The 15,141-nt window shown below is 55.8% G+C and overlaps 1 protein-coding gene across 2 annotated transcripts; it reads right to left on the bottom strand.

The window, feature by feature from the left end:
- Positions 1-2,697: 2,697 nt before the first annotated feature.
- Klhl36 (kelch like family member 36) lies at positions 2,698-14,203 on the bottom strand. Of its 2 annotated transcripts, none has more exons than XM_076839663.2 (5): positions 14,102-14,203; positions 11,661-11,737; positions 6,604-7,677; positions 4,740-4,897; positions 2,698-3,405 (listed from the first exon to the last, which is right to left on the bottom strand). In XM_076839663.2, the coding sequence occupies exons 2-5, from the start codon at positions 11,718-11,720 to the stop codon at positions 2,865-2,867; spliced, it is 1,833 nt and encodes a 610-aa protein (XP_076695778.1). In that variant the 5' UTR covers positions 11,721-11,737; positions 14,102-14,203; the 3' UTR covers positions 2,698-2,864. The 2 variants fall into 2 exon arrangements, with proteins under 2 accessions (XP_076695778.1, XP_076695777.1); XM_076839662.2 differs by having other exon boundaries at positions 13,946-14,201.
- Between the last annotated feature and the right edge of the window lie 938 nt (positions 14,204-15,141).

Below are 15,141 nucleotides of genomic sequence, written 5' to 3'. Positions count from 1 at the left end.
GGGTGGTGGCTCTATGGGGGTCACCAGGACAGAGGGCACTTTCACTTCCAGTACTAATGCACACACTGACAGGCCCTGCTTGCTTAGGTGTCAGATGCTTGAAAACAGAGCAGGTTGCCTCCCACCCCCAAAGTGAACACCCCTAGAGCCTCTGGAGTCCCTGCTAAGACTCCTGGGGTTGCCTTACCATTAAGGGGAGGTAGAGGGCATTCAGAATACAAATACACACCTGAGGTTCTGCCTGCTGGAGGCCGCTGGGACCTGCCTGCAGACTTACTAAGATGGCAGAAGGTGAACATGGCGGGCTGAGGCCAAGCACAGTAACAGAGTTGAGCTTCTACTCTAGGCACCTTCTGCAAACTTCCTGCGTCAGCCTCCTGAGTAGCTGGGACTAGGGGCGACAGGGCGCCTGCAATCTGCACTGTCAGCAACAGAGCGACCACTGTAAACAGCCAGCGTCCTCCAGCTCTTCACTGTTCTCTGCGGTCGCGACACATGTCTTAAGCAAACAGGGTTAGGACCAAATACAACTCACACACAGTTAAAACCCTGACTGTTTAAAATGAGGAAGATCAAGACCTATTGAATAAGAGCCTACTACCATAATTTGGAAAGATCAAGATAAAAAGAAAGTCCAGATGTTCTCAAAGCTCCAAACAGCCTGACGCCTGCACAGTGACCACAGAACGGCAGCTGTGCATGTCACCCATCTCAAGATTGGTTTGAGACCACGCTATCCCCACTGCAGGTTAAAAGGCCATCTGCTTACACACAGTTCCAAGCTCTGTCCCCCAACTTAAAAACACAGGTGACAAAAACCTGGCCCTGTCCCAGCACCTGGCCATGAGCCTTTTCTGAGGAGCACAAAAGCCCAGCACAGGGTAGCTGCCACCAACTCTGTAGTCAACCCAGGACGACATTTACCTGTCAGTCCTCCACCTGTGGAATGCTCTTGGCATCAGTAACGTCATCATCCACTCCATGAAAATGACAAATGACATCAACCACATCAAGAGGGACGGCACAGATGCAAAGTGCAGGACATGGTAGGTAACCCATGGGACACAAGAAAGCCAGGGCCAGCATGTCACCTTACCCTAGCATCAAAAACTTAAGAGCTGGCTTAGGCTGACCCTAGTGGCTCTCCCCTCCCCAAGGTCAAAGCCATCTGCTGCCAAACCACTCGAAAATTCCAGCCCGCTGTTCCCAGCCTGACTCGATTCTCTAGAACCGCCTCCTCTTTGTTCATGACCTGGGCTGAGCTGGGGAGGAAAGAGTCTGGGCAATGAGACCCTTCCTGGGAGGGCAGAGGTGAGTCTCAGTCACAGGTTAGTGGTTAACGCAGGACTTCTCAGGGCCTTTAGCACACTGCAGTACCAAGCTCCAGAGCGCAGCCTGCTGGTGTGCGGGGTTCCTGAGTACCTAGCTCACTCTGCAGCCTGCGTGCTACAGCAGCGAGGCAGTGACAGCACTGGTTTGGCTTCCCAGGTTCATGTCCCCGGTCTCCTGGACCACAACAGGAACAGGGCGATGGGAACTACGGGAAACCCCGGGGGGAGCAAGGAGTGGAAACAGAAGTGCACCGAGACGCTCCGCTCCCGCCTCAGTGTCAACAGTGAGCTTCTGCATCCCGGCCTCAGATCCTGGCCTTCCTGGCTCAGGGTCAAAACCTTCGCACTCCTGGACTCAAGTCGCGCTTTGTGTCACCTGCCGGCTGGGCCGCAGTCTGACAGCTCTAGGAGGGCACACCCCCGGGACTGTTCTAGAAACCACATCCAGGAGAAGCCACCTAGGAGAAGCCAAGGGAACCAGCAGCTCACACAGACAGAGGTCCTCCCATCTCACCTGCTGGCTAAGGTTCGCGGGCACAGATGGAGATCTGCTAAAGGACCTGCCCGGCAGGCAAAGCCACACAGTGGCAGGCACCTAGGGCCAGCACCGTGTCACCTGAGCTGAGGGGGGCACTCAACCACCCTGGGAACCCACGAGTTTGTGTGTTCTGCTCCCAACGGCTCCTCAGAGCTACAGCCATTGCAAACAACTACAGGTCCTACAAAGTTCACTCTTCTTCCTGAGAAATGTAGATTTTCTTACAGTGATGTTAGGGACGTTGAGGGTGAAAAGCCACAAATCACAGGATGACACGTCCAAAGAGCTTTGTGCTATTTTCCCTCTTTCTTTCTTGGTTACCTGTAACTTTCTAGAATGCAGAGAGATCACTAGCCAGGAAAAGCTGCGACAGAAAGCCCAGAAGAAAAGGTCCGCAGCAGGAAGTCCCCACTCCCCGCCTGACTCTCAGGGCACAGTGGTACCCTTGGCCAATCACTTGCCCTGGTGGGCCTGCGTTCTCAATGACGCACACATGCTTGACCTGGCCAGCAACTGCCGGCCATGGCCGATGCACACAATTCAAAGGCTGGTTACAATGGTCCTGATAGTTTTGGAGTTGATAATTCTGAGGAAGGCCCTGGAATCTGTATTTTTAAAAGACGGGCCAGGTTTGCTTAGACTAGTGGTCCCAAATACCCGGGTAAGGCCCGCGTCTCTCTACAAACATTTCTGTGTATTCTGTGCGCTGGTGCTCTCGGGGGAAGGTCAAGGGGACTCGTGTGGACCTCCCTGGGAAGAAGGCCTACACAGATCCAAGGGATGGTCAATGCCTGGGCCCAGGTTTAATTACTCAGGCAAGATAATATGTCAAGTGATATACCATGTTTAATTGGTTATGATACCATAGAAATACCAAGATTCATAAAAGTAAAAAAGCTGCCAAGAGCACGAAACGTTTCCAGAGGGCTAAGGGGTGGCCACTGCCTACTGCTCTGGCCACGAGGCCAGGAGCGGGCGGCAGCGCTGGCCCTGCCCTACTGCCGCTTGCCCTTGCCCTTCTTTTTCCTGTCCTCCAGCTGCGGCTTCAGGGCGCAGACGCAGGCCGACACACCAGCGATGGCCTTGGGCAGGTCGGGGCCGCGGCTCCACTGGTTGGCGTCGCGGTCGTAGACCTGCACGGTCTTGGAGAAGGCTGTGTTCTCCCAGCTGTAGCCGCCCAGGATGTAGATGCGGCCCTCCCACACGGCCACCCCCGACTCGCTGTTGGCGTGCAGCAGGGGCGCCACGCGGGTCCACTGGTTGCACTGCGGGCTGTAGGCCTCCACGCCCAGCACATCAAAGCGCTCCATGGATTCCACGTTGTCGTCGCTGCCCCCGATGGAGTAGATGCTGTCGCCCAGGCTGCACATGCTGTGCCAGCCGCGCGCCGTGGTCATGGGCCGCCGCTCCTCCCACACATCCGTGCGGCGGTCGTAGCACAGCAGGTTCTTGCGGTAGGGGCCGATCTGGTAGTCGTGGCCCCCCGAGATGTACACAAAGTCCTTGTAGATGGTGCCCGCGTGGCCGTAGGTGAACCTGCAAGACGGAGCAGAGACGGTGCTCAGTGCTGCGCCAGCTTGCTCCACAGTGGCCTCGGCTGCGGGCACCCCGGGGCCTCTGCCCATCAGGAGTCGTAGGGTGGAAGGAGGCACAGGGAACAGGCACCACCACACCCTCCTAGGTGCTGCTTTACTGAGAAGAGGACCCAACAGACCAGACCACAAAACAATGAAGCCCCAGTGCGGCCACCAAAACAAACAGCCAGAGGACAGGACGGTGAGACTCCAGACAGGGTGATGGCAGGAGCCTGACAGGCAGAGAGTGTCCGGCGGAGCTCACAGCACGAGTCTAGGGTGGCAGAGTGGCCAGCAGGGTCCTACGCTGAGATGGGCTGGGTCTCACAGAGGCCCCATCCTACCAACAAGGACACACGAGAGATGAGTTGGTGGGGCCAGCCGGGGACACACTGGCACTGCAGCGTCACAGACTGCTCAGCCCTGGGCTGCAGTGCTTAGGAATAATAGTCCTCGCAGTGTCCAGTGCACAGCTGGTGCTGGCTGGCCAGGACCGTGGGAACAACAGACTGAGCACATTTTAGGCTCCACTTCTCCACCTGGAAATGGGTTGGTGAAGTACCTCAGCTTGGGGATGGCCCAGGATAGGCTGGCCTGTCCTGTCCTGTCACCCAGAGAAGGTGACAAGTCACATGCAGCACCTGGCCCTGAGTTAGGAAGAGCAGTCCTGGCCACTGTGACAGCTGCAAGGGCCAGCCACTTACTATCGGTCAGCAGTGCCCATCATTACTGCGCTGGCCTCAGGATCCTCCAGGTGAAAGAGGCCGTCTATGAGTTGAAGGGTTGGGATTCGCGCCTGGCATGACTCCTGGCGCAGCTACACTTGCCCACACCCTTGCTAACCCTCAGGACGAGGTCCCTGAGGTGCCTGGGCTGCTCACCTGGACAGCTCCTGCCCACTGGGTGCGCCTGAAGGATCACCAGCAGAATCTCCACCCACCACCCCATTGGGCAGAGTTCACCACCGGCCCCCTCTGCTGCAGTGAGGAAGAGAAGACTGAGTGGGCGAAGGCTCCAGCCCTCAGAGCTCAGTGGGGTCTTCCAGTAAATCCCCCGTTGGTAACTCAAGACTCCTGGGGTCAGGAACCACAGGGACCTGGAAAGGGTGACGCTCATCTAGGCAGCACAGCGGAGACTCACTGACTCCCGCACCCTGGACCCCTTGTGGCTATCCACTGTGGTCCATAAGCCAGATGTCCCCCCAGAATTGGAGGCCAGAATACCCAAAAAGTGAACAGACTAGTAAATGCTGTTCTCCCAGAAGTCACGCTGAAAGAAGAGGCCCCAGGCCGTCACCTTGGCAAGCCAGCCACGTAGGACCACGAGTCAGTCTTGGGGCTGTAGGTCTCCACCGAAGAGAGTGCCCCGTTCTCATTCCGGCCACCAACAGCCAGCAGCATGTCCCCAATGGAGGCCAGGTAGAAGTCCACACGCCGCTGGTTCATGGAGGCCACCTGTGGAAGCAACACACCTGTACCTTCCCTTCCCTCAACGCCGGTCAGTGTCATTATCTAGCACTGTGCTCTCCAACTATGTCTATGGAGTGCTCGGCCCAGGAGGCGTGATGTGGCCAGAGAGCCTGGGGGGCAAGAAGAGGGCTTCTGGTGAGACTTTCAGAGCCCCTGGATCTCAAGACACTGGGAACCTCATGAAGAGGACCCTCGGTTTCCCAAACCTGTCTGGCCACGTGGTCGACCTCGTGGACCGGGACTCAGAGGAGCAGAGCAGGTAGTCTAGTGAGCGGGTTTCTGACACGAGAAATCGCCTGCCCCCAGCACCCCCCATCAGGGGTCTTTAAACACTAATGCTGCTTGCTGTCCACGTTAAAGGAAGAAAGTAGCACTTGACAGGACATTGAAAAGCAGAAGACCTGACTTTTCTGTTTCGTTTTTTTAAGTAATTTCGCAGAACATGGGACTGAATATGGTCCTGCAGACGACACACCCCTGCCGCTGTTACAGTCTCTGAGCTGCCTCCAAAGCTGCAGCCTCCCTCCAGTGGTACGGCTTGGCCCTGGGATTCAGATTTTTGTGTGTGTGGTGCTGGGAACTGAGCCCAGGGCCTTGAGCATGGGAGGCAAGCACTCTACCAACTGAGCTATATCCCCAGCCCAGATTTTTTTTTCCGGATACTGGAGACTGAACCCAGGGCTTAGCACATGCTATACAAATGTTCTACTGAACTATGTCTTTTAAAAAATGTTTACTTTTAGATAGAATCCAAGTTGCCTGGGCAGCCTCAAACTTGCCATCCCCCTGCCTCAGCCTCCCTCGTGGCTGGGACTATAGGCACGCTCTGCCACACCTGGCTTGGTTTTAAGACTTTTGAGAATAAAATCAAAAGGATATCTTGAATCCATTCTGAGTGTTAAAGCTCAGAAAGACACGGAGTTAAGAAGTAATACAGAGGTGTGAGTATAAAGATGAACACAGATTTTAATGGGCAATGGTCAAAGAAGGCACATCCCGGACCACCCGAGCCAGATGCACGCCAATCAATGCAGGCCACACCCCCTTGCCTGGAAGGCCACGTGCACTTCCAGAGGGGAAATGTGGGATTGGGAGAGGGGGAGGAATGGGCCTGGGATCCCAGCCACACTGTGGCCAGGTGGGAGTGCAATCTCAGGTGTACACCTGGGTTCACACTCCTCCCTGATCCTGCCTTGATACCTGCCAAAGAGCCAGGTATGGGCTTTGTGGACTCCTTAAAGCTGCTCCCAAATGTTTCTGAAAGAGGAGCCTGGTGGAGGCTGAGACCCAGGGAGCGTGTCAGAAGCAGCAGCTGGTAGTGAGGTGCCTCATGTGGCCATTTACACTTACACGTAAATTAGTTAAAACTAAGTAAAATTGAAAATTTGGTTCTTCGCTTGCCCTGGTCACAGCCCAGGCACTCAACTGCTGCATGGGGCTGGGGCCTCGTGCAGCTTGACGTGGGATGTGGCACGGGGCAGAGAGTCCCCGGACAGTGATGTCTGGGCAGCCCTCGTTCTCCCCAGGGGGCATGGTTGGGGAGGGTGGGAGCCGTGGCTCATCTCTTTATTGTCACACCTCGTTCAGGAGCAGGACTGTCGCCAAGGCCCGGAGAGAAAGGAAGTCAAGACTAGGTTAGGGCAAAGAAAAGAGGCCTCAAGAGAAAAGAAATAATCTGGCTTTAATCTCACCTTGATCCACTGTTTACAGCGGGGGTCATACCTATAAAGGAGGTTGGAGGCTGCGTCCCCTCCGTTGTCCCGCGAGAAGCTGCCGCCCGCGATGAAGATGAAGCCCCCCAGCACCGCGACGCAGTGGTGGCTCCGCCGGGCCGGCAGGGGCGTTTCCTTGACCCACTGCTCGCTCTTGGCGTCCAGGTAGCAGGTGTCATCGCTGAGCTCCAGACACCGCTCAGAGACCTCACCGCCCACAAACAGTAGGCGCTCCTCGTCCGTGCGCAGTGCTGTGCGCTTGGTCTGCAGGACGGGCTGGGCGGCCAGGCTGTTGTGGTAGTGCACGGCCTCCTCGATGAAGCCCTCGCAGTCGGCCTCGCGGGGCAGCAGGGAGCACACGGCTGGCTTGACGCGGTGCAGCAGGTCGTTCTTGGGGATGAGCGGGAAGTGGATGTTCTCCAGCACCCGGTAGGCGTGCGCCTCGCGCTCGGGCTGCTGTGTCAGCCACTGCAGGGCCGCCTGCAGCAGGTCATGCTCGCACTCCCGCTGCACCTGGCTGCTGCTCAGGTACACACACAGCTTCTGCATGGAGACGTTCTGCAAGAAGTCGGGCGTGAAGGACAGTGTGCCAAAGTGGCTCAGGATGAAGCCATCGATGAAGGTGTCCAGCCGCTTGAGGCTGTAGATGGAGGCCAGCTCCTGCAGGTACAGGTAGTTGTCCTCGCTCACCTCCTGCTCCAGGTACTCGCAGCAGAAGTCCACCACTGTCCAGATCTGCAGCAGGTGCGCCGTCTCCAGGATGTAGTCGATGTTGCCGCCATCCAGCGCCAGCTCCCCGCTGTAAAGGAAGTCCACCACGGCCTTGAGCCCGATGTAGGAGGCACCGATCAGCTCCACCTCCTTCTGGAAGGCCTCCCGCATGCCCAGCGTGAACATGGAGTTGAAGTAGTCGCTGCACACGGCCAGCAGGTTGCGGTGGGCTGGCACGCGCTGCTCATCCGCCACCAGGACCACATCACAGAAGAGGCCGCGGAGCCGCTGCTCGTTCAGTCGCTGCAGCACCGTGGAGGAGTGGTCGGCCCAGCGGTACACCTGTGGAGGAGGGCCGGTCAGGGGGTAGCACAACCCACCCAGCAGTTGCGACCTGCCCCAGAGGGAGAGGAATGAGAGACCACAGAGGGCCTCTGTGTGTCTGTCTATCCTTTCTCTTTTTTTATAATTTCTAAAACCTTTCTTGCTTTCTCAGGGGCCCTCAACCACTGAGCCACCTCCCTGAGGCCGGCTTTGAACTTGCCATCCTCCTGGCTCAGCCTCCTGAGCCACTGGGATTACAGGTGTGCGCCACTGTGCCTGGCTTTCTTCCTTCTTTTTAAACACAGTGCTAGAAGCTCTTTTCTGTCCCCTTCCTTCTCTCTCTCCCCTCCCTGCTTCCAGGTCATGACAAAGGACGGGAAGGTGCTACCATATTAGAGGGCAGCTGTGCACAAAGCCCTGAAGTCAGCTGGGAACTGGTTTGAGCCTAGCTCTGCTGCTCACTGGGTTCTTGGGTTAAGCCCAGGAACTTGAGGCTCCACCTTCTGGCAATGAGACCAGGGTGTTATCACCCAGGTCTGGGGAGGTAGGGAGATAGAAGAGGGCAAAGTGCTGATCCAGCAATGCCTGAGTAGTGCCCACCATGAGGCTGTCAACTCCTACCGAGGTTACGGTAATCTGTTGACAGACAGCTTCCCACATCACACAAGGTGTCTGGCACATGGTCATGCCAGAGCATGGCTCCCACTTTCACGCTTCCACCCAGGGAGGTGGCTGGCCTCCTGCCTACCACTAGGTGCTCTGGGATCCTCCTGGGAAGTGTGGCTTCACACCCACTCCAGGGTTAAAGGACCACTAGCATGCAAGTGTGGAGCCGTCTTTCCCTGGGGCCCAGGATGGGCTCCTCTGTGTTATGCACCAGACATGTGCTCTCCTCTGAGCATCACAAACGTCCCTGACAACCCCCCTTTTCCAGGTGAGGGAGGTGCATACCAGAAAACCTACCCAGATCCCATAGGGACTGAGCAGTGGCGCTGAGACTTGAACCTGGGCCTGACTTCTTCAGCTTTAATTACCACATTATCCTGGAATTAATACATTTAACATGAATGATTCTAATTAATCGGTTTGATCAATTCAAGCTGGCAGACAGTGAGAATGCCAAGCGCCTACCACATGCTCTTGAGGACACAACCATGTATCAAATCTAGACTGGATTCTGAGTCCTTGCAGGACTGACCCACCTTATTTTAGGGATACTGTACGGATACTGTACACACACTGCTTTATTTACTCACTACACACACACACACCAAAAAAAAAAAAAAGGCAAGAAAAATTCAATGTAGGGAAAAACAGGCCATTCAAAAAAAATATCATACAGTAGCTGATCTACTCAAGGGGGACTAAGGAAAGAACTGGCTAGTAGTGATCCTGAGAAGGGGAGCACGGAGCTGTACAGAGAAGGGCACTAGACTGCGGGTCTGCAAGGTGCTGGTGCTGCGTGCTTGGCACACGCAGGCCCATCTCAACGTGTCCAGCAATGGTGCGTTTCCTTTTCTTCCCTTTAAAGTCTGCTCTTACTGCTGCTGATGCTGCTGTAATTAGAAGCCATGGTTTCCTGTGGTCGTTCTGCGTCTGGCCAAGTGCAGCATCAATCACCCTGTTGACTTCCCAGAGCAGAGAGTGTCCTCACAACCTGCTGAGGGTGCGCAGAGACACTACCTGAGGCTCCCTCCTCGCAACCCAGAGGGCCAGGCTCTCTGCTCCTCCACGGAGGGCTCAGGGGTGGCTGTTTATCTGGCTGCTTACAGAGAGAGGCAAGCTGGCCTAGTTTTGGCTCCTAATTAAGCAGGAATGTCTGGGCTTCCACAGACACTGGCCTGGGGCCCTTATAGATGGCAGGAAGGAAATTAGGAAGCACTACAATAGCAGGTGACTGAGTGAGGCAAAGCCTTGGCATCCAAGAGAAGCAAGTAAGGGGCGCAGGGGGCGCCCAGCCCACAGCTCTCAAGTGGTGAGGGGTGGGACCTAGCACTCAGATGGGCACACACAAGCCAGCTGTGGTGCGACAGGGATACAGCCTGGGGGGCAGGCACAGCTGCAAGGGGACTATCTGCCGCAGCGGGGTGGTGCATGGGGAGAGGTGCACGGGTTAGCCTGTGCCTGGCATTTCAGCTGCACAGATGACTTTACACACACACACACACACACACACACACACACGTCCATAGTTTCAAAGAGCAGAATTCTGGCATTTCGATAATTTAGAAGTTCCAACTCTCCTTGCTGTACTGGTCTTCACCCCTCTTGGTGCATTACTGCACATGAGGCCAGATGATGGAAGAGACCAGGTGGCTGGGCCAATGATCTAGAGGATGCAGCAGTTGTGGGAGTGAAGGTCTGCTTCACTGTGCACTGTCCCTTCACAGGGTGGCCAAGTGAATAGTGGAGTCGCACATAGGCAGAGTCCATGCCAAGCATGAATGACCTGCACCAGCTATTGGCTGCCAGGCTCCCAGGCTTGAGGCTGAGTGGATGCCCCCAGACATACCAGAGTGGCCCACTGGGACTCCAGTCAAGTTCAGAGCAGGAGAAACCACAAGCTGAGAACTTGGGAAGCAGCTGAGCTGAGCGCCGTGGCAGGAAGGGTTTGGACACGCGCTATCTGCCCATCTCAGGGCTGGCTACGTGAATTAAATTAATGTTCATAAATGCAAGGTATGATTTGGCCACTTTCATTTTTTATAAGAAAATTTAGAAACACAATCAACTAAAGAAAAGCAGATCCTGTCCTGTTCCTAAAAGCTTCCATTCAGAGACTCTGAATCTGACTTTAAAAGACACACATTTCCAGTGCTATCAAACTTAGAAAGCAACACTGTGTCTGCAGCCAAGGTCAGGAACAAAGCCCCTTTGAGCGCAGCAGGCCCTCTGTGCTCATGGACAGAAAGCAGACATACAGGAGCTTTCTCAGCAAACTCAGGTGGCAACAGGAGACCGTCTCTCAGGGGAACAACCCCTTGTGCACAGCGCCTTCCCTTCAGGTGCCTCTACAGAGCAGCCTCAACCTCGAGCTGCTAGCCACCCCTTTGGGCAATGCAGAATCTCTCCATTTTTTCCCACTAAGAAGCCTTTTAAGAAGTTTGGTCCTAAAGCCCTCCCCAGGAGCTCCACCACCACCCACACCCTGTCTACTGCCCAAGTGAGGTCTCATGGTTTGCTCTATATACAAAAAGTAAGTTTTCTGCACCCCAAGAACCAGTTTTCACCCTCACAATGCATAAGCTAAAGCAACCACAAAATTTAATCTCCAAAAGGGAAATTTCAAAAGAGGGCATTATTAGTATTTGTAGCTGGAGACAAGTGCAAATGGGGACTGTGCTGCAAATGAGCACCCTCCATCTTTACCTACAGCAGCTGTGGGGCAGGGACTGCTCCATTCACGGACTGGACTGGACCGTGGGCACAGCCCCCAAGTCCTGCCCTCAGACCTTAACTGAGCAGGTTCCAGGTGGGGCCAGGCAGGGCACTTTTACAGATTCTCCCCACTCTCCCTCAGGCTGATTCTGATGGAGCCAGCCTGAGGGGGCTGTGAGCCTAGCCCTGTGGAACACACCCTAGCTCACTCTTGAGGTCCCTGAGAGTCCAGGGCAGGAAAGAGGCCCTGGAACCTCCACATAAGGATCCCGGTGAGGCCCCACCCTAGAGCCAGCAGCCAGGTTATTCATGTGCCTGTCTCTGGTGGTGCTGAGCCCCACACTGGGACAGAGACCCCACAGTTCCCATCCGATTCCATCTGCATCCTAGCATTAGTACATGAATAAGCGAGCCGGTGTGACACAGGAGGAATGCCCCAGGACACCACCCCGGTGAAGGATGACAACACCATAGTGTGCACACCGTGCCCTCGCACCCTCAGCAGTCTGGCGCTCCTGTGCTCTCTGCCCCTTGCCTTATCTACCTTTGCTTATGGCTAAAACCAACAACAAGTGAGAGTCAGTCAGCACACCACACGTCTGAGGCAATCTGCAGACACAGACCTTTGAAGATTCGCTGATCTTGTAGGGCCGAGAAACTCGCGTCTGCCGGCTTCCCTCCATTGTGAGAGATCGCAGCCCTACAACAAGAACAGGATTTCTGAGTATGCACATGAACTTAGGAGAAGTCTGGTCCTGAAGCCCTCCCCGGGAGCTCCGCCAGGTCACTCATTAATCGCAGGATCTGCTGTAGATACCAAGGACAACAAGTGCAGAACTGTCCCAAGGAGGAACGTGGGAGAGAACAGAGCAATACACAGGACTCTCTGACCTGTGAGTTCAAAGAATCAGGTTGTCAGCACTGTTTAGAACAGTTTTTTTTTTTTTTTTTAGAATTTTTTTCACAATACCTTTATTCTATTTATTTATTTTTATGTGTTGTTGGGGATTGAGCCCAGGACCTCACATGTGCTAGGCAAGCACTTTACCACTGAGTTACAGCCTCAGCCCAGCCTTTAGAAAATTTAACCAGGGTTCCTCTGGCATCTAAAATCTAATATGTCAATTAGCCCACTTCCTGCTAATACCCACTTCTTGATTTTTTTCTTTTTGCTTTGCAGTGCTGGGGATTGAACTCCGGGCCTCATGCATACTTACACAAGCACTCAACCACTGAGTTATGTGCGTTCCCAGACCCCACCTTCTCGTCTTCAGTCTCAACTAGGGGCTTTTAGATCAGGATTAAAGTGATAATAGTTATCATTTCAGAGCCTAGACTATGGCCCTGGAAACAAGCCACAGGACTTCCACGTGCTACCTTATACTGAACTCCCACAATACTTAATCAGGTGAATGTCACATTTTGCAGATAAGAATACTGAGATGTGGTCAGACAGCTAACAGCTGACAATCCACCTTCAAATCTAGGCTCTTCTTAGGAGCATACTGAACAAGGCCCAAACCTCTCAAGGATCAGAATTTATTTTTTATTTTTTGGTGGCACTGGGGATCAAACTGAGGGCCTTGTGCATGTGAGGCAAGCACTCTACCAACTGAGCTGTATCCCCAGCAAGGATCACACTTTTGAACCTGATGACGAAGTGGAGGATGTGGCACAGTGATGATGAGCATGTATAAAGTCCATTCTAGACACACACTGTTCTCTGGGCTTTTGTGTCTCTTTGCTTGCTTGGTCGCCATACAGCCCCGTGAGGCCGGCACTGTTATTCTGTTTGGACATGGGGGAAAGAAAGTCCAAGGCAGGAAACCTTGGCTGGGGCCTTTGCCCTGTCTTGAACATAAACTCAAGTGTGTGAACTTCCCTGAACCTGATGGTCAAACTCAGCATGGGCAAGTGCACCACAGTGTCAAGGTTTTTACCAGTGCTGAAATGCCACACAACTCACTGACAGCCCAGAGTCAGGTTTCAGGAGGACCTTGGGGGACTGGGAGGGCACAAGGAGGAAGAACTAAGTCAACCATGTGGGAACATGTCACATAGTGGGGCTGAGGGTTTAAGGAGGAATTTTTTTCCTGCTGAGTCTGTAAAAAGAATCAATTTTGTTACCTATTTAACAGTCTTTGCTAATAAAGAACAATGTGACAAGAAGTCAGCATTATTCTAAGATAAATGGGGACACAGGAGGGGGCTGCCTATTCCCATGGGAGGAATAAATTCAGGCACATTCCATCCTGTCCAACTCCTGGGGGGCAGGTAAGGAAGGGGCAACTATATCTCTGCACAGCTAGCGAATTTGTGATCATGACAGGCTGTACCCACCCCCGGTCTTCCTGATATTCCGAGGCTGGGAGGCCCAGAGAAGAAAGAGGAAGACCAGCATTCATACAGTGCCTCCTGTATACCCCTGACTTCGTGCCACCTTGGCCCTGTGCGACATCGTATCCACAGTAAGACACCGGTGCCCAGGTGGCTGAGAGGCTCACCCAAGGTCACAGAGCAGAAAACACAGGATCCTCTCTACACCAACAATCCCCTGGCCCCGGCCGCAGGCAGCCAAGCAAGGCTCAGTTTTGCCCTCAAAAGCTAGCAGCTTTCTTTTCTAGGCCAAGGTATCTAGAGAGTTCCCGGCGCCGGCAGCTCCTTTTGTCTCCGTGCAAGAGGTTCGGGGCCCATTTCTACCAGCGTGGACGTGGGCGGTCTCCGGGGCTTTCTGGAAGCAGGTGAAGGGTCAAGGCCGTCCGCTCACACAGCGAAGACCTCGTTCCGTGTGAAAGGTCTTTTCGGTAAACAAGGGATCGGAGCCCACGTCCGGGACGGCCGGGTCCCGGGGGAGGCGCAGCGCCGGAGACAGCGCGGCCGGAATGGCTCGGCGCCGGGCAGCACTCACCGTCCGGGTGTCGCCGGCGGGGCCTCGGGGTCGCCTCTGTCGCTCGTTCGGACCGGGCACCCGCTGGCGGCACCCGCCGCACAACCGCCGCCCGGGCAGGTTCCGACCGGCTGCGAGGAGGTGGAGCCGCGACGCGCGGGGGCCGCTGGCACTCACCTGAGGCCGCGCGGTCGGCGCCCAGGCCGTACCTGTCGCACCTGCGGGGCGGCGGCACCTGCCCGCGCCGCGCCCCGCCCGCAGCGCCCCGCACAGAGCGGCGCCGGGACCCCCGCCCTCCGGCCCCGCACGGCGCACGGCCGGCAGCCCGCGGGCGCAGGCCCACCTGGCGGCGCTAGGGCGCGGGCGGCGGCGGGCGAGCGGCGCGGCGGGGCGCGGGCGCGGGAGACCCCGGGCCGGCCCGCGGCGCGGCCATTGCTCCGCCAGGAAGTGCGAGCGGGAGCGCGGCGGCGCAGCCAATGGCGGCGGGCGGGGGACGCAGGGGCGGGGCCTGCGCGAGGGCGGAGTGAGCCTGCGCGGCCGGCGGGAGGAAGTGCGCCGGGGCGGGGCCTGCGCGGGGCGGGGCCTTCTCGGGGGCGGGGCCTCGCGGGCGGGCGCGGCCTGCGCCGGGCGGGGCCGGGGGAGCTGGGGCTCCTCGGCTGCCCCCACCAGCCGCGACGCCCGCACTCGCCCGCCGGGCCTACCAGGACCACCCGCGTCGAAGAATGCCTCCGGTGTGACCACCGGCCTGGAAGCGGTAGGGCACGGCGGGGACGAGGCCTGCAGGTCTTGGGCCTCGCGGGACATACTTGAGTGCCCGCGAGGGGCAGCGCAATGACCACTGGGCACCTTCGGCCTCCTTCTAGTGGGAACGGCCGAGGCACCCACCTGTGGGGAGTCGTTTGCTGACCACTCTGTTTAAAGTCATTTCTCTTTCTTTCTCCCTGCGTCCAGCTTCTCCCTTACTTTAGCCTTTCTTACTAGTGTCCATTGTTATTTATTAATTTATTTATTTTTGCAGCGCTGAGTATTGGACCCAAGGCCTCAATGGCTCTACCACTGAGCTCACACCCCCCAGCCCGCTATACCTGTTAGAAACCCGACAGGTTTTTATTCCTGGTGCCTCGGGGCAGGCACACAGGCCTCAGTAAATTTGAATGAATGAATTCCATCATCATCCATCTGCCGATTGTCCTTGTTCTCTCAGGCTCCAGCCTAGA

This window comes from Callospermophilus lateralis, chromosome 18, assembly GCF_048772815.1.
Source record: "Callospermophilus lateralis isolate mCalLat2 chromosome 18, mCalLat2.hap1, whole genome shotgun sequence".
NCBI classification, from domain to species: domain Eukaryota; kingdom Metazoa; phylum Chordata; class Mammalia; order Rodentia; family Sciuridae; genus Callospermophilus; species Callospermophilus lateralis.
The sequence above is the reverse complement of the archived record's forward strand: the minus strand, read 5'-3'. Positions and strand labels throughout refer to the sequence as shown.

Bases quoted from the DNA above. Each gene is read 5' to 3' on its own strand.
- Klhl36 (XM_076839663.2), bottom strand. From the start codon at position 11,720: ATGGAGGGAAGCCGGCAGACGCGAGTTTCTCGGCCCTACAAGATCAGC. The intron at 7,678-11,660 runs GTCTGTGTCTGC...CCTCCTCCACAG, and splicing joins AGATCAGCGAATCTTCAAAG to GTGTACCGCTGGGCCGACCA. The intron at 3,406-4,739 runs GTGACGGCCTGG...TCCGTCTTGCAG, and splicing joins TACGTGGCTGGCTTGCCAAG to GTTCACCTACGGCCACGCGG.